We start from the raw sequence: 22102 nt of genomic DNA on the forward strand, positions 1-22102 counted from the left end.
GCTACCAAAGGCTATCATTCATAATGATAATCTAAAGCATTAACTAGCCTTTGGTTTCACCTGTTGAACAGCAGTTAGCAGCTGCTTGGTTACTAGAAATACAGCAATTATACTCAGGTTTTACTCTCCAACCCTGGAAAAACAGTTTCTGTGATTACAGAGCAAATGGCTCTGTGACACATGCACCACTACCTTTGCTATCTGTATTGAAATTACATCTGGAACACAGTAGAACATGGGGATTGGTTTAGATTCATGATTTGTTTCTATTAGAAAAAAAAATATTAGACCTCAAAGTTATGCTCAAAACTGAATTTGAGCACAACGCTACAAAACAAAATTTAAGGCCACCAAGAAATCACAACCAAAGACATATCATGGCAGTCAGAAATTAACTGTAAGAATTGAAAATTCCTTTTTTATACACTCATATCAGTTGTTTAATGCCTTGTTAGCACACACTTGTAGCCCATGGAGCTTCAGAAAGAACCCCCCTAGCTCTGCCTGAAAGGTTCTGGTGCCCACACGCAGGGCTGCCCAGGGGCCAGCATGCCCAAGAGTGGCTGCTTTTGACTGCAGCAGCTCCCAGAGCAATCAGCTGTCTAGACAGGCTGGCTGTTTGGACAGCTAACCATCAAAATACACTACAAAGAGGGCTGAGTTATTCTTAGACTCCTGTTTACTTCTGGAGGAGAAATGCTCATCAAAGGCTCTGGCTGGCTGAAGAGGGGATAGTGCAGAGTGACTTTCTGCTGGGAGCAAACCACACAGCAAAGGCAGCTAAATAATTCTGCTTCAGCACATATTAAAGCACTTACCAAGGTAGCACAAGCATTTATTTGCACGAGCCCAGTGTGCATTTTCATGTTTCAAAGGCACTGTTTGCTGTGGCCAGAGTAAGATAACAGCACTACCTATGACTGCTGCACCTCCCCACTGCAGCTACACCCTCTGGTATTAAACCCCCAAACCAAAAATGTGATGTGTATAAAGTGTGAACCTGTCTATTCCTTCAGTCTACATGCACATTTTTCAGTCTGGAGGAATGAATGGTGGGGTTTGTTATCACTGAAGGAACAGCAGGTATTCCAAAATATTCCCAGTCATATCTAGGCACGACCTAAAAATCCCTCTGTAGCTCCAGCTGTGCCTTTTGCAGGGTCAGGTAACTGAAGGACCTGGCCCTTACACTACAGAAAACTGCAACTGGCATTATGTGTCAAAACTGAAATATTTCTGTAATAATAGATGCAAAATTTCCCTATGAAATCACACCCAACAATAAATTGCCTTTATTCCATTTTTCTCTTAAATCTGCAGTACTATAACAAATAAAAAGTATCTCCACAATGAGATACCTTCTCCACCTGAAGAAAGCAAGCAGTCTCCACTCTGTCCATGTAGCTACTTAATGAAGAAATTTGCTCTTGTGTCCTTGCAAGTAGGTTGAGAATTCTTCCAAAAAAAGAATAGATAATACATTCCTAACAAGAAAACAAAAAAAACCCAAAAAAACTAACAAAAAAAACCCCCAGCACCCCCCCAAAAAAAAACCCCAAAACACACATACACAAAAAAAACCCCACAACCAATTCTGAACAAATGCTCAAATAACTGATGAAAATAAAACAGGTTACCAGAATAGGGTCTTTTTTCTACCCAAGAAAAGATGAAATAAACCTTAAAGGAATCTCCAAGCCCTGTGGAACACAGAGAGGCCCAAGGATTGATAAACCTTCTCAGATATGTTTCAAAAACCTAAGGATATATAGTCCTTATATATCCCCTTTATATATATATTTTTAATATATATATAAAGGATATATATTCCTTATATATTTCCTTTATATATATATATTTTCCTTGTATATAGTAATATATATATTACTGTACCATCTTTCTAAAGAAACCAAAAAATAAAAAGTATATACTATTTTTAATAGCTAAACAATCTTGTTTTCTTGCCATATTTACTTATTTTGCAGGGTAAAGCCAGCAATCTATGGCTAAGTTAACAACATTATTCTTAGTGTAAAGGTACACACGGCTACACTGGCATCATCTGCTCTGCACACCAATTTTCCCACCAATAATGATTTATTGGAATATTTTTTCTAACATTACCAGTCATCAGGCACTATCATGTTTCAACTTGGGTGATTTATTCTTATTTGTGTGGAACTAATTATTTTGCCTTTGAGCCCTGAAGCACCGAGTAGAGTCAAGAGAAGCTTCCTCTGGCATTCTGCTCCAAAGGCAAGGAAGCATTTTATTTCCTGCAAATACAGACTCAGTGAAAAGCCCATGCAAATGCAAATTAAAAACAGCCCAGGGATTCAAAGGAAACACATCTAGTTAAATATCCATCAAGGCCACTGGATTCCCAGATTCCTCTGGTTAGAGGTTACTAGATACTGTGTATCATGCTTCAGCCAAGAAATTCTTCCATGGAGACAGTGTCCACCCTCCTGCCATGCCCTGGGGCATGAGGAAATTGAACACTTCAAAACCAATTTCTATTCTATCAGTGACTTCTGAATAAATGGAGTAGGTTTGTGAACTGGTCATTAAACCCCTTCCACAATCAACTTAACACTTGATAGTATTCCTGCAGAGTAGCACAGGAGCAATTGTGCAGGAGAGCATCTCAGAGTTCTGTTTAGCCTTCCACGTTTTTGATCCCAGCCTTCCCCTGGGGGGAGCAGCAATGTAAACAGGATCTCAATAATCAGAGGGATTTCAGAAGGTTTCTGCTCCCATTCCTGTGGCACGGCCATCCAAATAAACAACAACTTCACATAAGCTGCTACTTTTCCAAACAGTTCTTCCTTGGTTTTGTAAAGGCACTATTGGTCTCCCCAGCTCCAGGGTAAATGACCACAAGGAGATGATGGATTATCACCAACCACAGGCAGAAATGTTTCTTTCACATCAGGAATACTACCATGGGGATGAAAGATGCATTTCTGGAAGGGAGAGTGGGTAAGTAAGCAGGCATGTGAGGATAGAACAGCTACAGCTCTGTCTAGGTCAAGACACACCACTCCCTTTAATGTAAAATTACTAATATAATAATAAAAATTTGAGAGCCTACAGTCATACTTGAATTGCTGGAGTCCCACAGAATTTGAGAAGCTGAAAAAGATGGGCTCACGTCAAAATCAAAATGACAACATAACAGTTAAAACAGACATGATTGCATAAAATATATTTTAAAAAATACTGCTGTGGGGGAAAAGGAAAGAGGTTGGTGAGAGATCATCTTAAGCACTCAGAGACTGTTGAAGAAAGCTGTACTATTGGATTTAAAACTATTACTATATTTTTGAAAGTCACGTTTTGGAGAACATAATGGAAGCACGTAAGCAGATATTACTGGGGAGTTTTCTAAGATTAAGCTCCAGTTTTGTCCATGTCACACTGAAAACCTCACCATTACAATTGTCTTCCTATTGCAAATCCTGCAAAAGTACCATTAGAACAGTCCTGCATGAATTGCAAAAATGTGTATTTAATTGAGCAATAACAGATTCTGTGAGTGTGAGAAGCAAGGTCTGTCACATGAGTGAATATCACTCACAGCACTGTACTAAATCATTTCACTGAAAGTAATGTTCCTGCTATTAAAGGTTAAATTCCCAAGACTAGCAACAATGTGAAGCTTTAGGCAAAGCATGTCTTCTAGCAAGGGTGAGATTTTTAACTTGTTTTGAAGTTCAGGACAGATCAAACAATTTCCCTTTTTTTCAAAAAGATTTTGGCAAATGCAAATCAGAGTTTCTTCCAAAGTTCAGCTGCGCTCAATATGTTTTTTTTTTTACTTTTAGATCCAACCAATTTATATGAATATAATCAAATTGTTGTCAATTTATATTCAGAGATTCTTGTTCCTGAACTATCACACTAAAAGCCATTCCAGGGAACACTGGATTAATTTTTATTTTGCTTCCCAATAAACTTTTCTTTTTACAGCTCCTCTATTTCAATGCTTTCCTGGAACATTACTGCCTTTGCAGCATCACACTGGAATATTGTGCACTTTGGAAATGTCCTGATGTTGCTGACTTTAAAATGGTGGGAGATTTTGTAACATTTCAAAGTCTCTGAAATTAGCATAAAAATCTACAAAGTTTAGCTTTACAAATAAAATACTTTGTTGCTATGCAGCTTAGAAAGGACAAAGAATTTAGGTTTGTGATGTCTACTTAAAAGTAAAACCTTAATTGTCAAATAAATAAATGGTTCACAAACAGACACCTTGCTACTGCTTCAAAAGGAAGCAGCTTGCAGGCAGAGAAAAAAAATCTAGGAATTCACTAGGAAGGGCACTTCATTAAATTAATGCTTCATTCTTGACCTAAGCTTGCAATCGGGTTGCTTTGAGAAAAGGAAGAAGTGCTGATTCAAGAAATATTAACTTGTACAGACAGTTAATTTTTTTGTACCTCTAGTAAAAGAGCAACAAAGAATGGATAATGATCCAACAGACTATTCTCTTTCCACTGCCTTTTCACATAAGGGTGCTTTGTAAGTATATTTATACCAGCCAGAAAAACAGTTAATGTATGTTTATGTAAATAAACTCTATTTCTATTTGTTTTCCTTTGTCCTCCCTTCTTTTGCATGCCCAGCCAACCTCTGGTAGCACCAGTTTGCTGACAGATCCCTGCAAAGCAGAACTAAGAACAGTCAGCATAAAGTGAATTGTAATTCTAATATCTTCTCAATAGTAAAGGCTTTTTCTGTACTGTCACATTCCCCATAACAAGCAGTATTTAAAGCAGATCTTTCAAATCATATTCTCAGAATGTTACTACCATGTTTGCAAACCTTCTCTTCTGCTAATAAATAGCTTGAATTTCCTTCAAACCTAACACAATCCTGTCACTAAAGTTTGCTTTTTCTGAAAACTGATACTGAGAGAAGGTTTTCTTACAAGCTTCTAAAGATACTCCAGCACAATTCAAACCAGGGGGGGACAAAAAAAATTAGGACTCCAAGAGTTAAAACTGATTCTTGAGCTGGTAAATGCACTGAAATTCACATTGTCAGGGGAGCCAACGTATATGTTGTTCTTAAGCACTGTCTCAGTTGCAAAGCACTGCCTAGAAAATATTATGCATTAGCAATGACTCACATCCTCAGACAGCTGTAAACCAGTTAAATTTAGCTGTGGAATTGCATCATTCTGAGGAGGTTCAATAATATCAATAGCCTGACCCAGTTAAAAGCAGTGTTTGAATCCAAATCCTACCATGGGCTCTGGCCTGTCCAAGGCAGGGTTTGAGCTGAGAGGGAAAGCAAAGCAAAGCAGTTCTTCCCAGCCCATTGACACTGCCTGGGTCTCAGGGCATACAGATATTATATGAATGGACAATACTTTATGTAAAATGCCATCAAATAACAGAAGTAGAAAACCTGGTCGTAAGAGATTTGATTTGGCAATATGTGAGCCAGTTGGTTGGTTATGTAGGGTTAACTACATAAGCCATTCAAAATTCTCTCTCATTTGTTTATCTCAGAGCTCCTCTGAGCAACCCCTTTTGTTGGTATTCATCAGGTAAGAGACTGCAGCCATTATCCACCACCCAGATTTCAACCTCAGCTGTTCATCAAGGCATTTGTTGGTTCCAGCTTGAGCCTGATACTTGCATTCCCACAAGTAATTCAAAACAAAACACTGCTATCACATGTACCAAAACAAAACAGTTTAAACTCTGCTGCTCCTCTTCAATGAAATTTAGATATTATTAATTTATTTCATATTTATTAAAATGTCATTATACTGAGAACCATAATTGAAATAACTTGGTAATTAATTTCCCGATCTAACTTTTTATTTTTAATTTTTGAATCTAATTATGAATAACATCCATTTGGTTGAAATCCTGGCCTAATCACACAGAATAACATCATGCCAATTCCCCTTTCAGCTGTGTCCTGAATTATGAAGCAATCTCTAAGGCTGTGTTTTCCAAAGTTTTACTCCTATGACCTACCAAGCACAAAAGGATTAAAAACCCAACTATTCTGGGGACATTTACTCACTCCTGTTCCAAGTCTCTGAATAGGCTTTGACAAAAATGTGCACAGATTTGACTTAGGAAAGCTCATTACAGAGAAAACATAAACACTACAAATTGGAATAATTTCATATTGATGGATCCCAAATGTTCAAAAAAAGAAAAATCAAAAGTATTTTATTGTGCAAGCCTGATAAACAAGGAGAAAAATTGAACCTAGTAATTGTTAAGTTAGATCTGATATTGTGTTTTGTAAGAAGCAGAATAAAACTAACAAGTTGTGACATTACTTTCAGAACATCTCAAGGTTCACAAGGTTCACACTTAAAGTAACATTTTAGAAGTGGAAAGTGAAAACGTTTCTAAACTAACAATTAAATTTCTTTACTTAGATAAACCATGTGCATATTTCATTGATTATTACTGTGAAACAAACAGTCCTCACCCTGTGGCAACTTGATCCCTGTTACTCAGCAATGCTGATGATGTTTTCCTGACTTGAGATTTTGGTTCTACAGAGAGTAGGGATCCTGCAATATGGTATCTCCTGGTTAGAGACACAGTACAGTGCTACATACCACACTCACAGCAGAAAGAAAGGTCAAGAAAAGACACAAAGAGAGGAAAGGCTGAACTCCTCAGAGCACGGAGAAAGCCAAGGATGGAAATCAGGGAGCAGAAAAGACCAACCATTGAGGCAGAGCAAGGGATAGGTTGGGAACATGGGATTTAATGCTGATTATAAAGGAAATCCTCACAGCAAACTAAACTCCATTTACATTATCATTTAGGCTCACTCAAGCGGAAGGCTGTACAACTTGAACAAAGACTTTAAATTAAATTACAATTCAGCCACTGAATTACATTGCCCAAATCACTGATTTATTATGATCAAAGATACACTGTAGAGTAAAACTGTCCTCTACCCTGAGGGAAGACCTCTGGAAAGGAGGGATGCTTCTAATCCCAGTATACAACATGGCCAGTCAGCTGTGATTGTCCTGCTTCATTCTCCTGGAAAGGATATGGACTGATGAATAGCAAGGGATTAGGAAGTCATACTGTAAATACTAAATATGAGTGTGTGGTTTTGTGTGTGTGTGCATTTTTCAGTATTTAGCTATCTCTGCTCTTACAGAATTACTTCAGAACACCATGATGGGTGACTAAATATCAAACTCTACATTAGTTACTGCTCCATACTCATAAACCCCTAAAAATTTTTAAAACCTAATGTACTAAATTAGTACCATCATTTGCTGGCACCTCTTCATCATGCAGAGGAGCATCTTAAGTAGCAAATCCATGCTGTCCTCAGACAAAGGGACCTCAGTTTCTCTGCTGGCTCTACTCCATGCTGACCAGTTTTTTTACCCTTTGGGTGTAATCACAGATTTCAAAGTTGTTAATATATTTGTGCCTTATGAAAATCCTAAAGTATGTATAAATTTGTGCAGAGACCCAGCTTTAAAGGCTGTTTGGCATAGTGGGTTCAAAATTCACTCCTGAATCCAGGAAACTATTGGTTTAAACTGACAAATTACTCCTTCCCTGCTCTAGTGCAGATCCCTAAGCTGACTAACACGATCACTAATGTCTGTTCCAGACACAGCTCAGACAAAACTCCCAGGGGCAGAAAACGCCTGGTGACCAAAGTGCTGGAAATTGTGAAGCCTCACAACCCAGAGAGCGGTGAAAAGCCATGTGAGGAAGACTGATGTAAGCAACCTCAAAAGTGGCACATGCCCTTGCTTTTCCTGCCTCTTCAATCATGGGGAAGTTGTTTGTCTTGCATGACAGTGAATGCACCAACAAAGCTTATTAGCTTCATCTTGCCAGAAAAAAACTACACTTTTAATTCGTAATGAAGGCAAGGGGCCCCAGAGCTGGCTGTATTCCCAGACCCCTCCAAGAAACCAGCATTACCTACGAGTAATGCCCTGTCTTGCCAATCAAGAGGTTATCTCTAGGCCCAAGAAGCACTTAATATTAAAGTGACTTCTCCTCTTTGAGGGATACTAGGAAAGTTCCTTCCATATATATGACAGATTTGCCAAATTTGCCGAGTTGTGGTTTCAGATAATACCAAAACTGCAGTTGAGTTTTCTTGTAAATGAGCTGTTGCTATCAATCTTGTGTGACACTGTTAGAGCAGTGTGCATCAGTTTAAAACTCTTCCTCACCTGGCTGCAATAGCTGAACTACCTCATTAACCCACCTCATTAACCTCACAGGCCTGCTTGCTTTCTTTGTGTGAGCCTACTCATCTACAAGGGTTACTTCAGGAAAAAAAACCATCAAGCACTTTAGTTACTAAAGTCAACAGGCAAGATTCTTTAATCACATCAATATAAATGCAGAGAGTATTCCTTACATTAGCTCTCAAAATAAGAAATTGACTTGCTACCTTTCACACAGAGCAACATCTGATTTTTTAAAAAGAGTATTAGCATACACCTGGGAATATAGGTACATATGCTACATATAATCCAGATGTTTTTATTTTTACTGTAGCACCACAAAATGCTCAACAAAAAAACCGTAATATAGAAATAAAGAAGCATATCCTCAATTTAAAAATTCTAAATTATAACATAGGCAGGCACAAAACCTTATTTTGAATCCAGTAGGTTTTTCTGCCAATAGATGCTGCAGTAGCACTAAAAATTACTGTGACAGCATAAATAGTATATTCCTTGGGTAAGTCCCTGGAGAACACGCTGCCACCTCTACCAGCACCTGCAAACTATGCCCTATCTGCCATGGAAAATGCTGTCTCAAGTTAAGCTTGTGGACCTTTTAGGATCCATATTCCAATTAAAAAAATGTATGTTATTAAATGGCTCAAAGGAATCAAAGATACCAAATCTTTGGGCTGTTCCTGAAGCTGCTGTAACAAACTCTCTATGGTAATAAGCCACCTTCAAAACTGAACTAGCAAGGAGCTTAAAAGTGATATGAAGAAACTGTGCTATTCTCCTGCCCTAATATAATCTTATTAGTTGCACATTCATGGAAGAAAAAAAACCCAAAAAACCCACAACACACCATGTCACCTGAGCTGGGCTGCAATTACTCTGAAAGGTCTTAATGGAATGTCAAAGAACTGGAAAGTCAAAACGAAGGGGTAAGAATACTACTCTGAAAGGGGTCATGGCTCACTGTAAAATGAAAAAATATTCTGTGTTGTGTCCTAATTTTCCATTTGGAAATTAAACAACTAATCTACCTAGATGTCAGGAATGAAAAAAAAAATCTCACAGGAGAATTGTGCTGAATTTGAACTTACATAATGAAGCCTCTCCAGTCTTCTTTGGCACTTTCATTGCTACCACAAGTAGTGTTTTGAGAGAGATGAGGGATTAAAACCTGTCTAATATTTCCTATTATTCTTCTAACTGAAGATAATACTATTGACATTATGAATGTCAATAAAAATCCCACCCCCCCATGGTAAAGCAATTTTAAAAGTACACTGGGGAAAAGAGAAGTTACTGTAGCATCTTGGACACAAAGGACAACCAATAAACCAGAATGGTTTCTAGAAATTTCAAAAAGGCACAAATTGCAATTTTGTCTTGTCCAGTGGTCGTCAGCAAGGCTGTAACAGGAAGGTCTGAATGAAAGAAAAAGCAGCAGCAGAAGAGGTCTGATATCCCTTCAGGGACACAGAAAGACAAGTTCCCCATGGCCCTCCAGGACACATCTTTGAGGTCACGTCTGTCAGATTTAATAAAGAAGCTGACACAGAGCCCTGTGGGGATGTTTGGTCTTTTTTGCGGCATTTGAAATCTCTGAACTGGGTTTAGAACCTGAGACCTGGAGTAAAAAGAGCAGAAGTGCAGCTCTGACAGAGACTTACAGAAATATCCTGTAACTGGGCTGGATAAGGTCCTGAGCTCCTGAACAAACACGAACTATTTCATCAACTCCAGCTGAGCAGAAAGTGCAGCAAATCCACCTTGCCCTCCCTGCAGAGTCTGGGCTGATGAGCTGAGCCTGTGTGCTACTCCTCCTTAAATGCCCATGATTCAAGCACATGAAAAGCAGAGGATAAGTGTGGATACAACAGCCTGGTCAGAGAGTGAAAAAACAGGTTTCATTTTCTCACAGTGGACTTGTAAGACTTCTTAAAGAGTTGTAGAAACAAAAATAACTAGTTAGTATAAACAACTTGTTTTCTTACTCTGTTTTTCTGTTCTTAAAGACTGTTTGTAAGAAAATGTTTTCGTTAGTTAACCAATCAAGTAGAATGTGTCGAATCTGTCTATAAAAGGGAGAATTTTTTGTATTAAACACACTTCTCCTTCAAACCAGCCTAGTATAATTTCTGTCTCAAAAGCAACAGGTAAGCTTGCCCACAGGAGTGCTACAGAGGCAAAAAACCATCCAGTCTGAAACAGGAGAGCACATGCACACCCACTTTGTAAATGAACCTGCAGCCCATCTTCGCTGGGCCAGTCTTTGCCCCTTCTGCTGAGCTATTCTCTGTACAGTTCACACAAATTCAGACACACTGCAGGTATCACCAAGCCACTGCCTACAGTGTGGACACTGGGGCACTTTAAAGCACTAAATGCCATAGCTGAGAGAGCTCAAAGGCATGTCTCAAAGTCCAGCCTGGATTTCATGAATTCTTAAAAAACCATATATTCATTAGCTTGGTTGGCAAGTTCAAGGTCACACCTTGGACGAAACTACCATAAACTGAATTAGATCTTTGAAAATGCAGTTCCTTCTCTGAGCTCTCTCATCTCCTCAGGGTTGTGGGAGAGGAGCTATCTGAGTAGGTAAACCTACTTCAGAGATGAGGGAATAGAAGGAAAATAAACTTTAAAGTACAAACACTGCACTTCAAAGTTAGGAATACTAAACCAACTATGAGCACCACTGATTTTAAACAACTGAGTTACACATTTTGTTTGCTGTCCTCCTCTCCTGCCACACAGTATTTCTAATCATTAAACACAAGATATTTATTCTGATTTCTAAGATTTCTGGGAAGCAGAGGACATTAATCTTCTGTGGAGAAAGGAAATGCTTCTTATTCAAAAGTGCAAGAACATTTGAAACCTTCCCAAATTCTAGCTAAACAAGTAAGCACAGGCACCAAAGAAAAAAATAAATCTGGGCTCTTCCTTTCTCACAGGTCAATTATCACACAGAGCATGGGAAGCTGCCAAAAACACTGCTATGTTCAGACACTAAAACTTGCATTTTATTTGCCTGCAGCTGCATTGCACAAAGAAGGGAGTGTTAACCCCCCTCTCCAAGACAAAACATGGCCTACCCCCAAAGCAAGAGGTGATTGATTCCCTGGTTTTTTTCCTTTCAGTGTATTATTACTTATCTTTTGTCCCAAATGCCATTTCCCTAAAATGCTTTGATTGCAAAATATTGATTTTTTTTTCTCATTTCTTTTCATCCTTGTTTACCAGCACAGATAGATATAGCAAAAAGAGTAATGAAGCACCATTTAATGTTTTTCAGGTTCAGATTTCAAATTTGCTCAGTATGGTCCCTATTTTATTTTCAAAGATGCTCTCCCCTGGCCTTGAGTTCTAACAGCTTAAAATGAGATTTTATGCAAGATCCATTTTAAATGAAATGAGAAAAAAATAATCCCAAAGCTCTATAAAACTAAGTTTTTGCATTAAATTTTTAGACATAAAGCCAAAGTTTCCAAATTTCTAGCATATGCCCTAGTTCTTTTGTCTAAAATAAAGGTACTAGCAAGGAGCATCACTGTATGAGCTTAGAACTGGAAAGACTCCAGGATTTAAAATGTGAAGCATCTGGTTTCCTCAGCAACCCAGAAAATGTATTTTGGTGCCTACTGGGTATCAGTGATGATGCCAATTGTCATGTTAATTTTTCAGATCTTTGCTGTTCATAATCTTCTTCTGTGTCATTTAACTGATCTCTAATCAGCCAGTAAACTTCCATTACTTTCTTCACCTTGATTTTTGGATGACTAAAAAGTATACTTTTAGTATACTTTTTAGTATACTCACCAGCTTTAACCAATACAACAAAAATAATGGTTCATAAAGCAAAGCAAGAGGTGGTCTGTGTCAATTAATCCAGAGACATCCCCCCCAAAAAAGGTGCATTTTAAATAATTTTTTGTTTCAACAGCAACAATTTAGGATAGCAGAGTTTTGGGCACCACGCCAAACAATTCCTTGTCAGTGTCACCAGAAAAGGTGATTGCACATCTAAAACAGTCACAGAAAATAAAAAAAATCATGAGGTCCAATACCCATTCAACTATGGCTACATTCTAGTACAGGCAATCTCTACATTCCAAAAGAAATAAGCAACTCTTCTTAAATGGCCAAGTTATGCAAGTAAATAATTTTTAATAAACTCTGTTATTTTTAGATCTTTATCACTTTAGCTTTTGCTCCAAAGTTTCTTTGTACCTAGCATTAAGAAATATTAGTGTGCAAAATCTAGTTGATTAGAATCCAACTTCAAAAATACCTAACTTCAAAAATGCCTGAGTAAATGCTGAAGGAAGAGTACTAGGGGAAAACTGATTAAATAGTATCTACTAATCCAATCCTTGATTTGGTTAAATTCCTTCAACTTGTCGCATCTTTACCCTGTTCCTTCTCATACCTGCTCATTCCAAATACATTATTTCCATACAAAAATACTAATTAACACTACACAAGAAAAGCACTTTTTGTACGACGTGCCTTTCATGATCTTCCACCCTATTCAGTTAAAATGAGTACTACTTAAACCACGTCAATAAACTTAAAACAAACATTTACTATCAGATAATGAAGCCAGCAAGAGAAAAACCCAGACAAACCAAACTACTATCTATAATATCTAGGACCTCTGAAGATACTTTAAACCAGACTGTCAGATCTTCAACTAGAATCTAAGACTAAAACCTGATCTGTCTGAACATACCAGTTTGTAACAAGAGAGAGGAATAAAAATACAATTGTGCATGGAGGTAAAAGTTTAAAAATTGCCTTTTTTTTTTTTTAATGGCAATAAAATTCTGAACTGTCCTGGAAGAACTGAAAGATAGCACTTGGATAAAGCAGAAAACAAGATATGCACTTTAATAAGATGCACTCTAGAAATGCAAAACCAGAAAAAACAAATCACAGTTTACAAGGATTGAGAGAAAAATATTTATATGAGAGGAGCTACAGGCTTTTGAGTTTCCAGGCAGAGGGCAGAGATAGCCATCTGTAAAGTCAAAAAAGGACAGCCATATATACCAGATAAATTGAGGCTTCATAATTTTTCCCTAGCACCTGAAACAGTTTTTATGCAAGTTCTCATAACTTTCACAATAACACATACTAAAAAATCAGAAAAGCCCTTCCTTAGGTATTTTCTCAAGCTCTGCTTTTCTGTGGAAAAATGTTAAAGAGAACAAGAAAATGCAAACCCCTATCTATAGAAAATCCCATACCTACTCTTCAATCCCAGGTCTGGAGAAGTAATTCAAAATCTGAGTTAAAGACATCAATCCTTGAACTTGAAAGGCCTGAACTGCCAGGTTTTTACCCCAGGCTATACAAAAACCAAAAAGGAATTCCATATTGCACCACAAACCTCAGATAAAAGAACTGCCACCTGGATTCTCCACAAGAATATTCTAGGTTAGCTAGTTACACTTCAAGTTTACAACTCTCACAATTTAACTGTTGATGTTAAAGAAAATGCCTCCAGCAACTTCAAGGCTAAAGCAAATTCAAATCTCTGCATGTGATTGTAGTTAGCAGCAGGAAATAGACATTTTTCTACAGATAGGTTTATGTATTTCATACAGAGAAGCTGAGAATGCTCCATCCCTGGAAGCATTCAATGCCTGGCTGGACAGGGCTTGGAGCACTGGTTTAGTGGAAGGCATCCCTACCCATGGCAGAGGGAACTGAACCTGGATGATGTTTCAAGTCCATTTCATCCCAAAGCATTTTATGATGCTTTGTTTCATTGGGTTTTGTTTTGTTCTTGCTTAAGAAGCTCAGAGAGAGGTTTACACAACACCACAAATTGCAGTTTATTACGGCAGTGTTATCCTCAGTGGAGCTATCCAGGAGAACAGGACCTCAAAGGTTTCACTCTTAAAAGCCTGAGTCCTTTCTTTCCAATCTGAAAAGAGCAGGTACTTTCACTGGAAAGCAGCAGGGAACAGTCCTGAAAAACCAGGTCAGATGCATGAAGACACAAAATGGAACTGTCTCAATATGGATTACTGTGGTCTCAAAAAAAACAAGTACTAAAAAAAGAACCTTTAGAGCTGCCTATAAATGATCTAATGAAAGATCATTCTCAAGTGTCAAGTAGAGCAAGAAACTGTGTGAAAAAGCAGTGTAAGAGTGAATGGAAATAAAACAACCTCAGTGACATTTAACATTTACACAAATGTCAGACTCCCCCCACCCCTTGGTTAAACATTCAGCTGGGATCTCAATCTCTGTCTGGAGGGTGCACGACCAGTTTTGTAAAACAAAAAGAAACACAGCACAAAAAAATCAGAATTCTGTGTTTCTAAAAATATGAACAGTCAAAAAAAAAGAGACTGTGAAGACTGGGAATTAGGGCTCTGCTCCAGAATTATTAATTACTTATTTATGGCTGAAGTCCATGCCTGAACTTCCATTCCTGCATGACATTTGCTGTAACAGAACTGAACATGACCTAAACCCTCATGATTTATGGTTACAGACAAGAAGAAAAGGCATTGGCCAGGAATCAAAAATTAATCAATATTCTGAACTATTAATATCACAAGAATTCCACAGAATTGTTTAAAGGTCTAGGAAAAAAAAATAGAACAAAAACCCCCACATCCTCAGGCCAATACACTGAATAAGAGCTCCAACAACAGCTTCTCTAAAGATAAAGAGAAAAAAAATGTTCTTCAAATTAAAATTTATTGCAGTACATGCATTTCTGTCTTTTTACCCTGTGCAGAGGAAAACTGGGATATACTTTGTGTGCAATTTGCCACCAATCATCCATAATGACATCCCTTGCCCTAGGGCTCAGTGCCTTTGGGATGCCTCTCTAATTTGTCTGACACAGTCTACGTGTTTTTTTGACCCAGACCTCACCCAGTTCATTGATAAGGTCTACATCTTTCTTATCTAAAAAGATATGAAGGATAGTCTGACTATCCTATTCTAGCACTTCCCAAGAAATATTAAGTATGAGAACACAGCATTTTTAACAAAAGTTATACAAAATTCTTCACGAGGTCAGTTACAGAGAAATCACCCTAATTGCTTCTACTGATCCAACCTCTCATTCATTCAGTCACATAGTGAAGTCATGATCAGCCTGTGCTTCAAATCAGTGTGATTTTGGTAAGGTGCTGGGTGGGAAAGGATTGATTTTTCAGACCATGTGCCCTTATCAAAATGCCTCAGCCACTGGCAATATTAAAATGGAAGTAGAAGCAGCATGTGCAATCACAGCAAGGCAACAACCTCTGCTGTGAATTCTGATTTTTTGTCAAAAATTCGAGCAAATTCCTCCTTCATCATATTCCCATTACATCAATGGACTGGAACATTAATCTCCAGAATGTACATTCCAGTTCAGACTTTTTGACAGCCTTGGAAATTGAGAAGCACCAGAGGTGTTTATCTGACTTGGAGCTCTCCAACCTTACCTTCTTCTGAAGAACGTTGACTTTGCGTTCCTTCACCTCCAGCATGTCCTTGAGGTCATGGATCTCTCCTGCTTGAGTCCCCTTCTCCTCTGCCATCTCCTGGATCTGCTTTGTCTTCTTGTTCAGCATGGTCTCCTTCTCCTCCAGACGTAACCGCAGCGCGTCCACCTGGGTTCAGAAATGCAGAACAAGCTTTGTTTAGCACTGAAGGAGAGAAACTTCAGGGAAGTGAAACTGCACTTCCACAGGGGAAATATTACAAATAGATACAGAAATTGAACACCCCTTTCTTTAATAATTCAACACATAAAACTGGGATAAAACAGTTACCATAAGTGACAGAAGACTAAATACTAAAAATAATCAACCATGTTATTCCCAACAATATGTGAATAATGCTCCTTCTTGGAAAACCTCAAATCATACTTCTCAAATAACTCAGGTGTGTATCACATAACACTAATTTTTTTTTTACTCAAATAGAAGCCAACACAATGTGTTGTGGAGAAGTTTTCTCACATGCAGGGAAACTGACCCCTTTATTTGAAACATTACTAATAATCAGAGAATAAACACAGACCCACTGTACCAGACAGTCACTTTATAGTCTGAATTTTAATCACAGTAGTAGCTGAGCCTGAAGGTAATGAAAGCAGAGCTCTTTGTAGCCACTGCAGATCACAACTGGGAAGAGGTTACCTCAGGATGGCTAAGAATATTTTGGCTTAAAAAGCAAATTAATTGTTTAAATATAACGTGTTTTTCACAGCATGCAGTTTTATATTAAAGGTAAAATTGAACAAATGACACAGTACAGGATATTGTGGGTGCAATTTGGACACACAAACACACTCAGAGCTCCAAGGGCCTGAGTGAATTTAGAAACATGCTCTGAGAACGCTGTGGTGACCTCAAACTTCAAAACTGCATGTCGAGCATCTTTTGCTTTTCCTTCTGCATTTCTTGTCCATATGTGAAACAGAGCTCCCAAGACAAAGGAAATGGGAGAAGGAATCAGAGCTACCTGAATATAAATTCACTGAGGAGAGTAAGGTCACCACAGAGCACAGACTAATCTCAAAGGCTATTGTGGAATACGAAATCCAACACCACCAACCTGCTCACGATCCAAAAGAAACCCACTGACCCTTATCCACTCAGCATTCAGCCAGAGCTCAAATCTGCCAGCTTGGCTGCTAATCTCATTTGACAGTATCAGATTTGGTTCCTGTTAGCAGAATCCATTACAGGACATCAGTCACACAGAGTAAACAGGCTGATCAATGAATTTCTTGGTCCTTCTGCACAGCACAGACTAGCAGAGACATGAAGTGAAAGGATGCAACCACTGGACAACCCCAGCTGGGGTAAGAATTTAGGAATTGACTCTGTTTATGGTATTTTGTGCGACACTTAGTTTTAACATATTATTCTAATTCCATTTTATTTTGCATTGCTAATGGAAAAGTTGTCTCTGAGGCTCTGCATTTCCAGGGTTCCACCCACAAAACCCTTTGGCATTGTCTGCCTCCTTTCCCACAGAGCAGTAAGCACTTTCCCTCTTTTCCAGGGAAAAGAGCTGCCCTGCTCTCCCCATCAGCGCTGCAATCCCACTGCCACCTCTGTGTCTGGAGCCCTCTCCCTTACACATACATTATTAAAATCACATTCCTGACTTCTCACCCAGCAAATGGGGTAAATAGTGTGATCTGCAGGGATATTAGAGTACCAGGTCTTACCCAAATATGATTTACAGGATGGATAGTATTTGCAATGAAAGGTTTAGCAGGTGGATCATGCTTTGTCTTCTTTTTTAAAACATACAGTTCTATAGATTGATTAGGTATGTTCTTCCTTGGGAATCTTTGATATTAGAGCTAAGAGTCACTTTCATTAATTCTTCAAGGGAAACTGAAAATCTCCCTCACAAGAAAACATAATACTCTCAACAGTTGTGCTGCAAAATATTTGAGACAGTCCAGATGCCTACAGCACAGCAGTAAGTGAAAGGAGAACATCTGCAAATAGAAATTTATCCACAGAATGCTTTCCATTTTCTGATTGATTATTCTCTTTGAACTCTATATTAGCCTATGGTTTGGGGTAAATTGCATTCCTGGTTTTATTTGTGTGAGGTCTTTGCCTGGGAAACCACAGAAAACACTTTCAAAAGTATCTTCAAAGGCTGGCAGGACACACAATCATCACCTTAGCACTATTCCTGGCAGAACACTGCACTTGTTTATCCATGTCAGCTCAGTTTATGCATGGCATCCTCCCGCACTGACAAGAACTGAGGTCTGTGGGAGACAGATGATGCCAACTGCAACAGAGTCAGCTCAGGATTTTCTCAGCACAGGGAAACAATCAGGCAAACACTACTGAGGTGCTGACACCCCTTCTCCTGAATTCTGTGTTTGGATGGTTTTGTCTTAACCCTGTGTTAACCCAACTGCTTTCCCAGTAATGGACTGCCACGTCTTTAATTCTGCATGGCAGGTAAAACCTTACAGTGCAGCTCAGGCCAGTCCTTCCTGTCACAGGGGCTCACTCACTTCCCCTGCCTGCAGCACCCACTGCTCACCAAGCTTTAGCAAAACAAGCACACCTTTAACCCTCCCAGGTACAGCTGGATACCACACACAACACTTCTTCACTCTAAGGGTGATCTATGAAAAACTGTGCTGGGAACCACTGATTTGTCTTCACAGAGTTTTCCAGTAGCTGTAAATAACATTTTATGTCTCTGTTCTTAATGTGTCTAGCCATATATTAAACATGTACAAGTCCAAATTTGTAAGGAAATGTCATCCATTAGTAGCTCCAATTACTACCAGAATAAGCACAATAAATGAAATTATATTTAATATAAATCTCATCTTAAGCCTTTTTTAGAATCTTGAATTCTGTAATGACAGTCTTAGCTTTCAGAATATTTCCAAACTACAGGGAAATCATTTACATTTTCAGAAGTCCACAGTGAGTTTCAGACCTCTTGGTGCTCCACAGTTTCAGGAGCTTGAATTAATAGGACTGAGATTGAAAACATGGGTTTTTTCTGAATTTTATCACCATCTCCACTGTACAGTGGCAAGCATGTTATTCCAACCCTGGTGATTCCCCACTTGGGTTTAAGAAGATGTCAGTGATGCCTAGAAAAAACAGCACACTCATTTTTCCTGAGTGATTCTTCACATCTACCTGAAAGCTCTTCAAACCATGGCCGAACCATAATTTAGATCAGTGAACCAAACCATACTTCACTCAGTGGTGTCAGAAGGTACAACCTCCCCTATGCTATATCCAAGCCCCAATTGCTCTGTAACAGCAAAATTCTAAAGTTTAATTCTCTGTAGGTGTGACTGCTGTAGAGGCAGCAGAAGGATCAGGTGGAATACCAATCCTGAAATGTGTATTCAAGAGCCTGCTAAGGTTTCTAACAGGAGCCAGCCACTTTTTAAAGCAGATGTTGAAGTAATTCTATGTCAGCACTCAGAACTTAAAAATAATTGAGAAATGCACAGAGACATGAAATTAAAATTGGTATGTGAGGTGAGAGTTGCTTTTTACCTATTGTAGCTATTGTTAGATTAAGTTCCAAGTATGAGTACATTTTAAAAAGGATCAGTTTGTGACATTCCATTACTAACTGGGAAACATATATCAATCCAAACATATATCAATCCAAAGAAGGAGTTAAGCCTTTTTACTGACAGCATAGTCTGCAATTAACACTTTAAAGCTATGTTTATTGACTGATTTGAATGCAGTGCTACCACAAGACTTAATTTAATTCTCTATTTTTGACACTGATCTTTCTTTTTAACTAGATTAGATTTGACTCTTCACCTCCTTATACCAATTGCAGCATATCCAGGATGGTCTGTAGATGAGAGTGAATTCTTCATGAACATTTAGATCCCAGTTTTCCAAACAACTTAGATTACACAACGATGCCATGGAGCAGAGGTGCAGACACCTGGCTTTGTGCAGAGGGTATTTAGCTCCTGCCAGGGTTACAAACTCAGTGCAGGACAGATGTGCAGCTCCCAAGGCCTGCCTGGGTCAGAAGTTAGTTCAACTGCTCTTGCACAAGCTCTAGCACAGGACATTTAACACCCAGCTCCCATTTGGACATTCCTCACTAAATATAATCCACTCCTCTGTCTCTGATTTGGTAGAATCTACTTCAGTTTCAAAATGCCAGCATAAGCCCCAGTTGAGAAAAATGCTCAGAAAATTTTATGTTCTAATGAGACATTCAGTGCACACATGATTAGATTATTTTTTCTACTAAATATTAATCTGAATTTACCATAGGAAGAGACCAATTAGAGAACCATGCCAGCTTGGGCAGTATACAAAAATAAAGGAGAACAGTCTCACTGGTTAATGCAACTTCCCACTGAAGCCACAGAACTTCTGGCACTGATCTAAGCTGAAGGGCTCACTGGGTGAAAACTTTATATGGATAAAGCCTTAATTCCAACATAAATACTGACTTTTTGTTTTGTTTACAAAGTGACTCTACAATTTTGGAGCTATTTTTAAAGTTTTCTACACCCATTGAAAAGTTAACCACAATATCCTCTCCACCCAATAGCCCTCAAGATAAACACCCCACAAACAGCTCACTGCTGCTTCTAGTTCTAGTGTGGCAGGTGGCACATCCATTTTTGAGATGTTATATCAACACTTTTCCTCACCTGTGAGCAGTTCCTTTAACAAAAGACTAAATAAGAGGTAGAGGCTTGCAGAGGTATATATTTTTTTTAATGTTTATTTAAATCTGACTTTAAAAAACTGATCCCCTATGAAGATGTCGGACAGTGTATGTCAGAAACTGCAGCTCTCCCTCCTCACACTCAATCTAGGTGCCTTGAGAGAAGCTAATTGGGTTTTAACATTGACCAGTGCCGTCAAGAAGTGAGGCCAAGCAGGATCTCACATTCCTACCTCATTCCCAAAGAAAACCCTGGTATGGAAAGATATCCTTTCATTTTAAAAAACCAAATCATCACAGGATGCAATAACAAACATCTCAACACTGTATGTTCTCAGCATGTTTCAATCCTATGCTTAAGAGGATCACCTATGAAAACAGAAAAAAGGTGACTCTGTGATAATTTAATTGTTGAGCTTTCTGACAAGAACTCCAACAAGGGTGAAAAAAATGAGATTATCTTTCAAAAAGTATAAATATCTTCTTGGAAGGAGGAATCCAGTTTGGTTTTGTGGTGCTACATGAGAATTTCATTTGGAAGCAGCCAATGAAGAACAAATATACTCAATGATTAATAGTAATATTACAAGTTAGGGAGTAGAGTAATTTTCCGTATTAAAGTCTTTAGGTAAAATAAAATCTGTATTTGGTCTTTAGGTAAAATAAAATCAAGACGTTTTGAATAACTGTCAAGAGTATCTACCAATGGTATATAATCAAGTCTTCTTGGTTTTAAATTTAGTAATATTACAAGTTAGAGAGTAGAGTAATTTTCTGTATTAAAGTACTTTGGTCTTTAGGTAAAATAAGATGTTCAAGAGTATCTATCAATGTTATATAATCAAGTCTTCTTGGTTTTAAATACTCTGTTTCAATTCTGGACATTTTAATTGAATAAATATGTTTATCTACTGTACTAGCTGAAAATATGATCCTCTACTGAAGTCTTAGCTTGTTAATAAAGTAAATTTGTTCAAGAACTTCACATCTCATGGAGATGAAGTACTACTAATTATTACTTAGAAGTGAGAAATGTGTTTCTAGTTTTGTAGGTTTGTCACAGAACGGCACATTTAACATATCTATATTCTTTTCAATCATGCAGTGGATCAAAGCCTGCATTTCACCCTCGAAAATGTTTATTTACCTAACACCTGCTTTCAATGATATTTTGAAATTTAAATATTTTCTTTAAATAGACATGTACTAATCTAGGGTACATTCATGAACTAGTAAAAATGAATGAACAAATTTAAAAGGAGGTTTATGAATGCAAATTGAAACACTTTCCTAGTTATACCCACTAATGAAATCTCAACCTCGACATAAATCTGAGAAAAATCAGAAAAGCCATCCTGGAACATCCAAAAATATTTATTATGCAACTTCATTACTGCATGTCAGCAAGGCCATGAGCACCCACAGATTCACCAATTTTGGCTAAAGGAAAGTTAAATTAGGGCATAAAGTTCAGACCAATTCTCTTAAGCTCTTGTAATATGGAACCTTCTACCAGCGTCACCCATAAATTTCCTGCATGCCTTTTTCTCAGCTCCTTTGGCTTTGACTCTCAGCTGCAACAACACAAAGTTTTCAATGCATCACTGCCATCTTTTGGACTTCCACTAACACTACAATTTTCAAGCCAGGGACTGAAGTGCTGTCTGCACACAACATTTCATGCTTGCTCTTCAAGAATGTCCA

The 22102-nt window shown here is 38.1% G+C and overlaps 1 protein-coding gene across 2 annotated transcripts in view; it reads right to left on the reverse strand.

Annotated features, from left to right (window-relative positions):
* ERC1 (ELKS/RAB6-interacting/CAST family member 1) overlaps nt 1–22102 on the reverse strand; it is a 271003-nt gene that overhangs the window by 179443 nt on the left and 69458 nt on the right. For both annotated transcript variants that reach the window (XM_005421022.2, XM_005421021.2), the window contains one exon: nt 15676–15843. In XM_005421022.2, coding sequence (XP_005421079.1) covers nt 15676–15843 — 168 coding nt within the window. The remainder of the gene's footprint in view (nt 1–15675; nt 15844–22102) is intronic.

The sequence above is a fragment of the Geospiza fortis genome, unplaced genomic scaffold (assembly GCF_000277835.1).
Source record: "Geospiza fortis unplaced genomic scaffold, GeoFor_1.0 scaffold10, whole genome shotgun sequence".
NCBI classification, from domain to species: Eukaryota; Metazoa; Chordata; class Aves; order Passeriformes; family Thraupidae; genus Geospiza; species Geospiza fortis.